The sequence below is a fragment of the Mixophyes fleayi genome, chromosome 1 (genome assembly GCF_038048845.1).
Source record: "Mixophyes fleayi isolate aMixFle1 chromosome 1, aMixFle1.hap1, whole genome shotgun sequence".
NCBI classification, from domain to species: domain Eukaryota; kingdom Metazoa; phylum Chordata; class Amphibia; order Anura; family Limnodynastidae; genus Mixophyes; species Mixophyes fleayi.
Window position 1 is genome coordinate 388,564,928 of NC_134402.1, and position 15,540 is coordinate 388,580,467.

Genomic DNA, 15,540 nt, shown 5'->3' on the forward strand with positions numbered 1-15,540 from the left:
TTAGCAAACTATACAGAGGCCAGTGAGACACTTAACATATTCTGCCAGTTAAGGTACAATGATTTGCATTAATTTGTGCAGAAGTTGTGACATATATATTATGATTAAGCTTTTTCTCAGATCTGAGTCTATGTATAGAAAAAGAATAACTAAAGTATCTGCTACTCTTATATAAAAGAGGTGTTGGTTGAGATTAGAAGACAAATTGGATTTCATTATTCTGCAAATGTAGCTTTCTAATTCTTTCGTTTACAGCAACTGTATGTTATCATAAAACTGAGAACAAGAATATATCTTTTTGAAGAATAAATTATTTTTTTTATGGGAATATATTTTCACCAAACATGCATAAAGTGTTGTACTACCTAACAGCTACCTTTTAGCAGCTCTTTTGAAAGAGAGCAAGATGTACACATTTCAACAAGCACACAACCTTATATTGACAATAATGTTCACACATTTTAAATACATACCATGTGTAATGTAGATTATATATATATATATATATATATATATATATATATATATATATATATATATATATATATATACTCAGAAGAGCCTGCATTCATGGCTTCGATTCAACATGGATATTACTACAGAGATTCTGGTCTGTGTTGATACAGTACACAATATACAATAGCTTCACACGTTTTATGTAGATTTCTCGGCTGCACAATCACGGTGCACATCTCCAATTCCTCCACATCCCAAAGGTACTCAATTGGTTTTAGATCCGGTAACTGTGGAGGTCATGTGCATTCAGAGATGCTCTCCTGAATTACTCCATGGTCAAAGTCACTTAGACACATTTATTCACAATTCTGGTGTGTGGTCTGAACAACCTCTTGACCATGTCTGCATGCTTTTATGCATTGCGTTGCTGCCATATGTCTTGTTTACTAACATTGAACTAAGTTGCAAAATATGCACTGAACAGTAGCAACCAATCACAAACTTGCTTTCCTTATCTTACTTGAACTAACCAGGTGAAATTGAATTGCTGATTGACTGCTGTGATTCAGTACAACTTTTTGAACCCAAGTGGAATATTAGTAGATATTAAAATCTATCCCCTACTGTTTTTGTTGTCTCACTAAATAAGCACCAGATGTACAACTCACAGTAAAGGGAGAACACACATCAGACCTACCTGTACATCTGTGTAGACAGTGGGGAATAAGGTCAACATGTAGAAAACATTTATATTCAATGAGTTCTGACATTAAAGTTCACACAAGAAAAAGGGGGGGAGTAATCCGCACAGAGTTGGGATGTACCTCAACTAGATATCAAAATCCTTATCGTAGTGAGGGGGTGCTCTTTCCATTACGAGACATAAATAGGAAAAGGGAAAAAAAGAAAAAGAAATGAATTGTTAGAGCACTCCTAATCCAGTTTGAATAATTGAGAATATCTCTCATATACCATACTGATGCCTATTCTAGTAATCGTATGGTGGGAACAAATCAGATGATCTAATATCAAAATATTATTTTCATTTTTATAGGACAAAATGCCTTTATTGGTAATAATGAATTAAAAACATATCTCCTTTAAGATTAATCCTCACAAAAAAGGTGACTTAAAAGAGAAAATAAAATAAAATGTGCAAACCAAATGAAAAAAAGTTTATAAAATTATACCACGGACAGTAGAGCAGGAATAATAGCAGGGGTATGTTATTAATTATATATTCCAGGCATCATCATCCTCAATATATGTGTAGGATGAAAAATATAGAGAAAGGGGATCAAAATGGGTAGATATACTATAGAAGATCTTAATATTATATCTTATCTATACTCTCATTGATGGATAATAAAGTCCATTAATCACCCTTTATTAAATCTGAAATGGATCAGATAAATCCTAAATACCTGGATCGAAAACTTAGTTCAGCATAACATTAATCTATGAATTATTCAAAGTATAGGGTCATTAGTCCTTCAATAGATATATTTGTTAGCTGGTAGAATAGTGAAAACCCTGCTATATCTGGGTATGGTCCGACGTTTTATTACAAAATATATTGATTACTGGTGCATGGTCATTGTGAAACCTGAGGAGGAATGTCAGCGCTGACATTCCTCCTCAGGGTTCACAATGACCATGCACCAGTAATTAATGTTTTAATGTTTAGCACAGCAAGTGATTACATCTGCATCAATATATTTTGTAATAAAACGTCTGACCATACCCAGATATAGCAGGGTTTTCACTATTAGGGGGTGGAGGGTCCTCGAGGAGGAGGGCTAAGCAGCTGGAGAGCAGAGTTAGAAGTGGTGGAAACAGGAGAAGAGATGGCCCTGCTCAGAGGAGCGTACAATCTAAGGGGAGGGGTGTACAGACAGAGAGACGCAGGGGAGAGAGGGAGAGTAGTTCCTGCAAATGTGCGCAGTCGTGAAGTTCCAAGGAACATCACAGCTAATTGAATATGTCCCTATTTGTTTTATATCATTGTAGTTTTTAAGAAGGTATTATGTCACATTTAATTTTCCCATTCCCATGCATGTACTACTGAACATTTATATTATGAGGTATGGTGGAGGAGCGTTGGAACTAGAATTAATGTCTTGAGGAACAACAATTGGTATTCTTTAAATGCTCAGCCCTTTCAATTAGAGAGTAAGTGCAATAACAAAGGGGGTATCTTGGTGACTGGAGTATTGTCCAAGGTGGAAGTGTGGATGACAAGATCAGTTTCTGAATATTAATCTGAAGGCTTTATTGTGTAATAACATCACTTTACACATGGATGCTTATGCGAGAGCATAATATATTATATTATTAGTTTTTCTTATTTTATTTTCACAGACACCATGCAGAATAAAAAGAAGATTGCGGGAAAGAAATAAGAAATTAAGAATTGTATAAAGAAATAAACTGGACATTGAATGTAATTAAGAATATGTGGTGAAACAAAATTTAACAGCCCCAAAGGTTTTTCACACTCCTTATTGTTTTTATGCTGTGAGATGTGGTGACACTTTGGGCTAGATTTACTAAGCTGCAGGTTTAAAAAAGTGGGGATGTTGCCTATAGCAACCAATCAGATTCTAGCTGTCATTTATTTAGTACCTTCTACAAAATGACAGCTAGAATCTGATTGGTTGCTATAGGCAACATCCCCACTTTTTCAAATCCGCAGCTTAGTAAATCTAGCCCTTTAAGTGAACAATGGGGCCTGATGTAGAGTTACACTTAACTCCTAAGTGTAAATTGCATCCTGTGATTTACACAGTATTCCAAGTCAAAGGCATCTTTAGATCCCTGCAACTCAGCATACTATGCAAATTGCACAAACACACCTCTTTGTCTTATGGGCCGGTGTGCATGATACACTTAAGTGTATCAATCACAGCAGTCCTGTAAAGCAGGTTACTGAATAAATAAAAGAATGTAAAAAATAAAAAAGTGCTTCTTTACCCCAAGCAGCAGTAGGGTTGGTTAAGCTGTTTGAACCTGTTTTTTAAAATGTAATAATTTTTTTTTTAATTATATTTTTGATACAGCAAGGTCTGTTGCACCAGCTGAAAGCACCCGCAAAAGATATGTCTCCTAGAGACCTATCTGCGGTTGCTTTCCCCTCAGCATAGCATGTAAAGTCTGTGAACACTTCTTTACATTGCTAGGCTCGCCCACTACCTACCCCGTTCCACCTCTCTAAGCGCTGAAAGGTGCAAGGGGGAGATCCATCTCAGTCTGAGTGTAAACTGAGACGGATCCTTGGCTAAAAGTGCTTTTGCACTGTTCGGGCCTGATTCATTAAGGATCTTAACTTGAGAAACTTCTTATTTCAGTCTCCTGGACAAAACCATGTTACAATGCAAGGGGTGCAAATTAGTCTTCTGTTTTGCACATAAGTTAAATACTGACTGTTTTTTCATGTAGTACACAAATACTTGATAGCTTATTTGTACACTGAAATTTAAAGTTGATATTTGTGTGCTACATGAAAAAAACAGTCAGTATTTAACTTATGTACAAAACAGAATACTAATTTGCACCCCTTGCATTGTAACATGGTTTTGTCCAGGAGACTGAAATAAGAAGTTTCTCAAGTTAAGATCTTTAATGAATCAGGCCCTTCAATTGGACTTGCGTCCGACTCTACATCAGGCCCAAGGTGCGCTGCTTTTTCATATTATTGTTGCAGCCTCTACATTATATGGAAAATACTGTACAAATAAAAGCCACAGAAACATTATAAAAATGGCCTAGTTTTTCAAAAGTTTATTTTAGGCTTGAAGACTAGACAATGTCATACTGATTTTACATCAACCTACATGATTTAAATATTTACAAAAACATTTCAGTATTACACAGTTTGAAAAGTTGCAAAGTTTATCGTGTTTGAGATTTCATACTCGCCAATAAGTGAGATCCCTAACCCTTGTCTTATATTTTGTATGTTGTACAGTACCTTTTTGTCTTCAAAGCTCAAATAGTCATATCAAAAGAGAAAGTCAACATAAAACTAGAACCAGTTTTTGTGACAAGCCCTTTGGGTGAGTGGTAAAGGTCTAAATGCAGAACAAGCATTAGCAATGTGGAGGGAATAGAATTAAATTTAATCATAAGCAATCTGAACTGTGAGGAACAAATGATATCCTGATATTAATTGAAAGCTCTAATAATATTCATTAATATATGTTTGTTTTTTAAAAAAGATAACACACTAACAGAACATATCTTACAAATGCAAGTTATTTCTCATTTAAGTTTCTTTAAAATAATTAATATATAAAATGCTCTTCTAATAGTACAAATAAAAACTACAAAATACTAAATATTTTACCTGGTAATGTATCCATTAAAAGAAAACAAAATTCCCTCTGTAACAACAGTTTGTAAATGTATCCAAATCTGTAGTTTGGCTGACACACCAATGTATAGTTTGAGAGAATGCTGTGTTTTTTTAGACACTAACTTAAAACAATTACAACAGCATAAATCTGGATACTACCATGTGGCAATATACCGTAAGTAATGGGGAGAGAGGAAATGGAATTAAATAAGTGTGGATAATGTGCTAAGAAAAGTATTATAAAGTGCATTCTTTGAACCAAAACCCAAGCAAAATTCAAACAATAACATAGCTGCAAATCTAAAGAAATAACATAATGACTCACAACTTTTAGCAAATACTATGGCATAAAGTGCAAAGTGTGGGCAGTGTTGTCAAATAACTGTTTTACAATGAATTACCAGTAGGTCATTATGTTTGACTTTCCCTTTAATATTGTTCACCAAGGTTGAATACAACAATATACACAATATATATCTTTGAAGAACAGTATACAGACAGACAGGACATTGACATCTAGTCGCATTAGATATGCAGCACAGTTAAAAAATAATTTGAAAGGTAATGGTACACAGGACCTCAACAATGTTTCACGTTGTTTGCAAATGTTCAGCACAGAAAGGAATGTACATATGTTTATGTATGTGCAGCACATAACCCTTGTGCCAGTTTCTTTGAGAATGTACTCTTCATGGAATTGAGCATCCAGGCATATATCCTCATGACATGTGAGTGACTGTTCCCATGTCTACAGTATATCATATGTGATATGTATGTATATATATATATATATATATATATATATATATATATATATATATATATATATATATGTATATTATGCATATATCCATGTTTCCTTTGTGTTCTGAACTGGCCTAAACTGAACTGTATGGATTGAACATATAGACTATGGAACGATATATGCACAGCCTACATAGCTGAATAACTAAATAACGCAAGTAACCAGGACTTGAAGTAGATACCGCCACATTATCACACTCTGTATCAACTGGTGTTACCAAAAACAATATTGTCATCTACACAAACACATATGTAGGTCCAAAATTGGAACATGAATTGTACATTTTCCATACAACAAGCTTGCTTTCCAATGTTTCTCATTTATGCAAATTTTCCATGTCTAACAAATTAAAAACAAGATGACAAGTGTATTGACCCATGGAATGTATGTGTACAAGCCTATCGATTCTTTCCATCTCCCTCCCTGCTACTGTATGCACCTAAAATAATTCTGAATACAAGAAAAAGATGTACTCTATGTTTATGCAATCATACTGACTGTGTACAACTTTTTCAGTACTGTTCTTTTGCATAAAAACAATCTCCATAGAAATATAATGCTTTCGGAAAATTCAGAAGAGATTTGTTAGTATAATCTTGGACGTCAGTGCGTTCCATGACATAAGCAAATAAAAGGGACAAGATACTGATGTATTGTTATTTTTATGACATGCAGAAAATAAACCTCATTCTTTGCACTAGTTTAGTATTCAGGTCATTGAGGAAGAAAATGTATCTAACACAAGTAATAACATGCCTCAAGAACATGCACAATAGGAATGAAATTAAAGGAAAAAACATTATTGAAAGTTTGTAATTTCACAGGTGTAAATCTAATGGACCTCTAAAATCTTATATGTAAATATTAATATTTTGATAGGCACAAGGGAAGCAATTAGGATAATGCAGTCATCCCAGAGAAATCTTATTGCTAAGCTGCAGCATCAGTTCTAAAGGTGTAATGTAAATATGAAAACAAATTTTCAGTTGGTGACTTCTTTAGCTCAGAAGAGATTCACTATATTTGCAATTTCTTTGCTCCTAAACAATAGACATGAAAAATTAAAAATGAATAAAATGATGCTGCCTTTCTTCCCTAACATATTTCAACCAGTGTGAACAACGTAGAAGAAAATGAAAACATCTCAATAGAAAGGGATAGTATTTGAAGGATATTTACTGTTGGGATCATTTTAGGGGCAGGCACAGACTACCTTGCAAAAACAGTTACCAGCCTACCAAAAATGTGAGCACTTATTCAAATGAAAATCCATTCATTTTTCTTTCGGGTTTGCACAGTTTTTTAAATTTTTAAATTATGAATTTTTTTGTTGTTTTGAGTTGTCACATGATGAAAGTTGTCAGTCCTCTTCAGTGCAACCTAATAGCTCAGCTCTTAATGTGATTCGGCCATACCATGACCAGGGGAGGATCCTTATAAATCTTGCATAGATCGGTGGATCAATGACATTCTTTCTGTGGGTGTCATTGTCAAAATTTCCCTGAAATACCTAGAAACAAAAACAAAATATAGAGAATTAGAAGACAAATGTAGAATGGCCTGATTGGCTGTCAAAATCGCATTTTGTATGGACATACTGAAAGGATTCAACAATGGTTCCAGATGACAGCTGTCAGAAAGCAGTTCCCAATGACAGCTACAAACACCTTCTCTCAATTCCTGTAATCAGCACTCTGCTAAGAACAGTAATCTAACTAGTCACCTAACCTGGACTACTGCACAGCTTTCCCTATTCTGCAATCAGTCCATCAGCGAAAAGGTCAGGTCAATCAGAACATTTATCTCACATGTTTGTAGTATTATTATGTCCCTCAGTTATACCAAACCTTTGCAGGAGCAAGGTTTTGTTTTGGATTTCTCTGCTTGTGCTTTGAAGAGACTTGTTTTGTTTTTGGACTGTGCAACACGATTCTACCTTCTTCAATCCATTGACTTTGACTTCATCCATCACTATTCTGTCTTCTACAATCTTTTAAGTTCAGCTTCTACCTCACTACCAGTCCTCTCAGGACTAAGCGGCTTGGCCAGAATAGGGTCTAGATTAACTTAACTGCGGATTTGAAAAAGTGGAGATGTTGCCCATTGCAACCAATCAGATTCTAGCTGTCATTTTGCAGAATGTACTAAACAAATGATAACTAGAATCTTATTGGTTGCTATAGGCAACATCTCTACTTTTTCAAACCCGCAGTTTAGTAAATCTAGCCCTAGGCGTGTCTCTGATTGCTACTCCAGCCAAGGGGTTCTTTGCTGCCAGCACAGTGACACATTGTAAACACACCCAGTTGCTGAAGATTAACACTTGAGGACTTCACAAGCGAAGCAGAATGTGGAAGAAGGAATAATAACGTAGAGAAAAAGTACTGTTTTATTTAACCCATTGCCACTTTACAGCACTCATACACACAGTTTTATGACAGCACTCTCTTAATAGTATATATTATTATATAGCCTGTATATAATTCTTTATCTGTTTAACTTTATAAGTAGCAGATCGTTTGTGTATTTGAGCCCTAAGCCCTATGTGGTTCAGTTCCTTCTCCTTATTTATAGTAGAATGCTTTAAACAATCTGAGTTCATAAACTTGTAGTGTTCTCCTTAACTAGCTCAGGTTCATTTCATTCCTTAGTTCCTCAGAAGCATCTAGCTATATGTAAACCCTTCTCAAACCCTCTCAATGCTCTCTGGGCCTCAGTCCTGCATACTTTATGACCCAGCGATTCTTGGTTGTGTTTCTAATACCCTTACTTGCACTCTAGTCCTGGATGCTGTGCTTATTACCATTGTTATATTCTGTTTGTGTCATGTTTGAATAGTTTGTATTCCTTCTTCTCTTGTTAGTATTCATCTTCATTTGCTGTAGATGGGTTTTTTTTGTTTGTCTTCTATGGCAATATGATCCTGGCTGGTATGACTACCTGCTTTGGCTATCCAAATGTTGTCTTACGTATGACTACCAGCTCCATATCTCTGATCTGTGGCTCATGTCTTACTACTTACTCTGCTTCTCTGATTTCTGACTCTACATTATTTCTCCTTATTCAGTTACATCTGGATCCTTAAATACCATACTCCATCATGAATTTGCCAACCTAATCACATCTCTCTCCACATCCCTTCAACCTCCCCCTTTGCTGGAAACCACAACTGCATTAAACTTTTCCTTTTACATGATCCCTACCCTTCTACATCCCATTGAATCAACTTCTCAGTATCCAGCTGTAACATCTCCTGTGCTGTCCTGTCTCTGTGCAGCCTCTGTGGTTTCTGCACCTGAGTTCATCCTCTACAATAACTGCTGGATTTTCATTCAACAGCATATTTAAACAACAAGCTCAACAGACCTTGCCATTACCATTAAATGTACCCAAGTTTGTTGAAATAATACAGCAATTCCTGTAAATCTAGACATTATGGTAAAGTGTTTTAAAAATCTCTTTTGGCAGTATAATGTCTGGAAATGCAAATCTTATTTTTCCTTAATGGCATCTTGCTTAAAGCGAAAGTACGCATTTGTAAATAAATCCAACTTTCTGTAAATCAACAATTTAAGAATAACAGTGAGACGATAGAATACCCTGTAGGAAACAGTTGTTGTTCTAAACTCTATCTTCAAGGCAATCATAAGTTAGATAGCAGCTGGCTTAAAACATACTGATGGGCCTGGGAAGTTAATATTTCTCAAAGGATGTATAATTCTATTCTTGAAGACCATATGGTAACTAAAGACAGCTACTGCGTGATTTTAATCTATCTAAGTGACAATTATATATAACCATACTACATTTTTAAGAGATAAGCTATATTTAATACTATGTTGAATCAGTTACTTGCTTTCACGTGGAAAGCTTAGAGAGTACAGCCACTACTAACATAATCACAAGCTATTTGATTTCTTCCGCTATCATTCTTTTTCCATTAATGGGAAATTTTTATCACACAAATACTTTCTCCTTCTCTGTTTATATATTTTATAGGAACCAGAGTTTGAAATAACTAGTTTTCATATGTAATAGGAGATGACAAACTTTTGATTTAAATTTGTTTTCAGACCAACTCTCACCACAGTATGCAGACAAGTTTCACCCCATATATAGGACCAAAACACTGCTTCCATGAGTAAATTACCTGGTATATGCCACTGGAGATTTTCTTTTCTTCAACAGTTTACATCTCATATTAGTTTGAAGAAACAGTATAGCTTTAGGTTTGAACTCATTGGAATAAGTTTTACACCAATATCAAGGCTGATTTAACAAACGGGGTGCAACAGTCCATGTATGCCCACCATGATGGGGGCTGTGTAGGAGAGGCATCTAAAGGCATATCTGTCCGCCTCTTAGTGTCTTAAGAAGACTCATTGTTTCAAAAAGAGTAACTGCCTCTTCCAAACAAGGAGTCATATGTGTTCATCCAGAAGATACGGAAATTTTCTTTTGAAAAAAAATACCAATAGATTTATAGATGTGCTCCTACCCACAGGAACATTGGCTTAAGCCCTAAATCTGAATTAATCCCAACTTTAACTTTATAGCAAGCCTTAGCCAAGTTCTAGGCGTACACCTAGCTCAAAGTCTAGAATTATACCAGGTTCTAAATCAAAACTCAGATCTCACTTCTCCAATCTTACAAAAAAAAAAAAAGTTCTACATGCTCACATGGCATAATTAATACCAGTTAAAATTACATTTTTCTTTTTCCAGTCTAATTTGGAAAATTGCTGCAAATTAACTTCTGCTTTACAAAGGGGCATGGGCTCCAAGGCTCACTAATGTCTCTGGAGAAGAGTACACTATATTGTACTTAGGACCAAAAAAAGAAGGCAGTGAGGAGCATTAGCTAAAATAATTATGGCTGAATTTGTATCTCTGTATCAGAATTTATTATTTCACTATTCATCATTCATGCTGGTGTTTTTGCTCAAAGATTAAATTATATGCGAAGTGTTAATGTAGTGAGTGTATATTTCTGCAAACCAAACCATCACTTTACATGTACATAGTAGTTGGACTGCAGTTAATTAAATCTTGTTTAAAAAGATTACCCAAGTAGCCAAGTAGTCCAGTAATAATATATTTCATAACAATTAAATGGATATTAGTGTCAATTAATCATTAACCATATTGGGGAGGTATGCACTAAAGCTAGTTTAATACAAAAATGTGTGGCAATCTGTGCCACACAGTGTGACAGCTTTTGGTCAATACATCTTAAACATGCATACATCAGGCCTCATTCATCAAGGCCCGCATACTGAGCACAACCCACGTTTAGTATTAAACGCACGTACTTAGGCTTTGCTCACTCCCAAATTCATCAAGGCACGAATCTCAAGATACGTCCACTGTTGAAATCGGTTGTAGGTCTGCTCTGCTCTACTACACAATACACTACAGTATACCCAATACCTATGTGGATTATAAATTCATAAAAGAACGCATAAAAAAACGAAATACTGAATACTGAATTAATGTTTTTTCTTTTTTTCTATGAAATACATTTATTAGAATGTTGTTAATGTCTACTGAGCATAAAATACATTTACACCGTTGCTTGTGATTGCGAGCACATATTAGCTCAGATGGGTCTGATTCATTAAAGCACGTATCTGCCGATTCTGAGCGTATTGTAAGCAAAATCACTCTGTGCATGCCCAGGAACGGGGAGATACGTCCGTGAACGCAGCCCTGACTGCTTCACCTTACAACGCAAAGGACACTAACTGCAGCCTACGATTTCGGGGTGTAAACAGGGCGGGCAAGGAGCGTGTTGCTGTAGTCAATTTACAATAGGGACGTGCAAAACTCATGTGCACGCTGCCATGTCCGAATCCAGCTCTAGCCATCTCAAAGATGCTTGTTTTTCTGCTGTATCTCGTGATCCATTTAAAGGGCTAATCTAAGTCCTGATCAATAGAAATGACAGGCTTGTATGCATGCTAGAACATGTGTTTGCAATCACGAGCAACTGCATAAATGTTAGTTACTAGACTTTTTGAAACGCTACCATCTTGAAATGATGATTTAGGAGCTGTAAAGAATGCAGGTGATTTAAGTTGCTGGTATAAGTCAGGAAGGAAGGAACAAGTCTGCATTTATACTCCTCAGCTGGTATTTCCAACATCTGTATAATTTCTTTCTATCAGCATTTTAAAAATTATACCTTAAAAAGGTGTCCAGGTTCTATATTCCCCAAAAAATGGCATTTCAATAAAAGTCATTTCCAAAAGTGCAAAGCATGCAAAAATGCTTATCTGTCGACCACATGCAAACATACGCACATGGAAGCCTAATCTGTATCTACTTTAATAGAATTGTGCATAGGGATGGAAATGGTGAACAAGTGAAAATGTAGATTCCAAGTACATAAAACTACCAGATTTGGACCACTGCATTTTTTATTTTTAAACTTATCATTTTTCCTTAAATACTGCTTGCTAATAACTATGTAAGTGAGGATATATTGGCGAAAATGCCCCTAGAATTGCAATTTGCTATATAAACTGTACCTGGAAGGTGCAATTAACATCCCACTTAAATTATAGGCCAAACCCTCTGATTTGCCCAGCTCCTCTCTTCAGAAGATGCACCAACATTTTCAAGTGCATTTTCATAAAAATCATATGTACTAAGGGAGGTGCATGTCTTTTGCTTTAGTAAATGACTCTACCTGAACAGTAAATTTAAAGTTAAAGTTTAGTCAAGTAATAAAGCAGGTTAGCAAACTTTGTAGTGCAAAGGAGATGCAAATGCAAGAGGGCCCCAGGGGCGCACGCAGGGGGGGTTTCTGGTTCTCCAGAAACCCCTCTCCTCCGCGAAACAAACGGGCACTAAACATTGGCCTGTACTATACAGCAGCCGCGGCGCTGTCACAGAAGCACCTGCGGTGGTGCTGTATTGTAATACAATACAATACAGCACTGCCGTGGACGCTTCTTTGACAGCGCAGCGGCTGCTGTACAGTACAGCATCACCAAAATGGAAATGCTGCGCATGCGCGGCCACATGCGCGGCAGCTCTCTCTCTCTATATATATATTTTTTTGGGGGTGGGGAGGAAACATCCCCTTAAAAATCCTGCGTTTGCCCCTGGGCCCATCATCCCTAGATGACCTAATATATATGCAAGTCTCATAGACTTTATAGCACCACATTATCCTTCACCTATACCATAGGTTATACTATAATGTCTTATGCTGCTGTATGCTTCTCCTTATAGCCCACATATTGTTAATACCTTGTACTCAGTTTTGCTACATTTTACCAGACAAGGACACAAAGGGCCTGCTTTTGAGTTAGGAGTAAATCCAGCTATAAGTTGTAATATTGCACATGGGCAAAGCCATGTTGTGTGCAGAGAGGGCAAATTTAAATTGTGTGGACAGATTTAGAGTTGGGAGGAGAGTGGCCAACTCTAGCTCAACTCCAAAGTGTAAAAATAAAGCTGCCCTGTATTTCTATTCTACATGCAAAAGCAGGCAGTGTTTCCCCTGCATGCAAAAAAAATGCATTTGTAACCCTTGTATTGCCTTATGGTTTGTCCAGGTGCATGTTCCCATTAGCTGGATTTCCTCCTAACTCTAAATGAGGCCCAATGACCTTTTATTGTGGCAAAGCAGATACACATTTTGGGGTTATGTGAATTCCTCAAGATATGATGCAATAAAGCACCCGATAGATGCCAGGCAGAGTGCCATGTTCTCAGCAGGAAGTCTGTCACAGGTCCTGCTGCCACTGTGCAGCCAGGTGCAGTCTTGTTGGTTCAGGTGGAGGAACAACATGATTCCCCCAGTAAAGGGATTAGTTGGGATTAGAGAGGATAGGTATAGGCCAGTTTAAACAGAGGGAGGGAAAAACAAGGGGGTGAATGGTATTATGTCCAGCTACAGCGACATATAAATCCCCCCACTTTCCAACAGGAAATGTATTAGGAGTGAAGTAAAAGGGGAAGAAGTATGTTGCTAAAGTGTACCGATGATTGAATTCTACAATGTTATCTAAATGTTGTTACAATTTATTTAAAAAGAAGAGAAAGGTGAAAAAGAAAACAGTGATACCCGAGACATATCTTTAAAAATATGGATTAAAAAAATTGTAAATAAATAAAGAAGGAAAAGCAAAATAAATGGAATAATCTATTTAAGATATAAAATAGTGAAGATATTCATGTGATGTTGTTCAAGTTGGTTTTGTCACAGTTTTTGTTACAATTAAGAGGAGCTAACTAGTTCGGTGGTAGTCATTAAAACGATGCCCATGTCGCCGATACCAGATATACACCAGAGGGTGTATTCCCCGGCGCACTGGTAATACTGACAGCTTTAAACAGTGACTGGAAACCATGGCGACGAATGAAGAAGACAGCAAGTAAGGATGACATCACTTTCATGCCGCACATTATGTTTGCTGTTCTTAACCTGGTATTTTAAGGAGACACCACCTGTACAATGTATTAGACTTTCTAAATAACATTGTACAGGCACCGGCTCCTTAAAATACCAGGTTAAGAACAACACAGATAATGTGCGGCATGGTTTCCGATCACTGTTTAAAGCTGTCAGTAATACCAGTGTTCCGGGGAATACACCTTTGGTGTATTCCTGTCGGCGTATCTGGTATCGGCAAAATGGGCATCGTAAAATGGTACCCCATCCAACTAGCTGTCCTTTGAATAAGGCTGTACTGCATGGTTTTATTTGGTGGGAACTCTGGGACCTGACAGGATGGCGGTCATGAATGGTTACCATCCCACGGACTGGGTTGCTATACCCAGGTTATGGTTTTCACTAGAGCGTTAATTAGCAGCATACGCGAATCATGGTATTTGGTTATTGGGCATGGCCCTCCCTTATGATGGATACAAATAAAGGTTGTGGTCATATTTTCTCCCCTACTTGGGTGCGGTGTCATTTGTTATGGATGCCATTTCGATGTGAAATTTGTAGGACAGAGGGTCAGATAGTATCCCTGTCTAGGATTGGTAGTTGGGGTCCTGAAAGTCATAATTACACCTGTTAACACCAGTTTAAAATGGGACTGCAATAAGCCTGCATGAAAAATTGACAATCTGGCTATGAATCAATACATTTCCCAGAGGTAAGATGATTGGTAATTGTTCTTTTCATAGTTGCACTTTTTCTTAAAATCAGTTTGTTTTTTCCCAGGTCAAGTGCACTCAATATTCTAGTCACTGACAGATTTACTACCGAGATGCACGATTAATTTACGAGCCAACAAATAATCAGCTCATCTGTATCTTACATTACCTTGTCTTTTCTTTGTTTTTTATCTTGATACACAGTCCAGTGTTCACTATTACTACTGAATGCAAGCTTGTAAGAGCCCACAAATTGCACATGCCCAAAGTCTTTAGCTCCTTGTGTAATTATCCCTGTGACCTTTGTAGGACGAAGGAGATCCACCTAGAAGAAAAAAAATACAGTGTCTCATTACCAACTGATTTATAGAATGCAATATACATATATATATATATATATATATATATATATATATATATATATATATATATATATATAAATATATATATATTTATCTGGACTGATAAAAAAGGACAATTTGGAAACAAAAGACCAATCCCAGCCAACATGAATCACATCTCCATTCAGAAGCCATTGTTTATATTTTCTCATGAATATATATTAAAACGTTTGGATCTAAAGCCTGGAGAACATTGTAAAACCTAACAGGCACTTCTGCAGTCACTTGATTGATAGTCACAACTCACAGCTAAATTCTAAATCTAGCTAATTGCAAAATTAATGTCTGCGTGTTTAATATATCACAGGAAACCTGTAGTAATGAGCATGACATTTAAAGTAAAACTTTTATTCTTTAAGGTTTCCTTTGGAATCAGTATTCGGGAAAGGAAATCTCTGAAATAGTTA

The 15,540-nt window shown here is 36.4% G+C and overlaps 1 protein-coding gene across 5 annotated transcripts in view; it reads right to left on the reverse strand.

Moving 5' to 3' along the window:
- Nucleotides 1-4,220: 4,220 nt before the first annotated feature.
- The window catches only part of EDIL3 (EGF like repeats and discoidin domains 3), a 557,778-nt gene continuing 546,458 nt past the window's right edge, over nt 4,221-15,540 (reverse strand). For all 5 annotated transcript variants that reach the window (XM_075180505.1, XM_075180499.1, XM_075180492.1 and 2 more), the window contains 2 exons: nt 14,902-15,057; nt 4,221-7,125 (listed from right to left, as the gene is read on the reverse strand). In XM_075180505.1, coding sequence (XP_075036606.1) covers nt 6,976-7,125; nt 14,902-15,057 — 306 coding nt within the window. In that variant the 3' untranslated portion in view covers nt 4,221-6,975. The remainder of the gene's footprint in view (nt 7,126-14,901; nt 15,058-15,540) is intronic.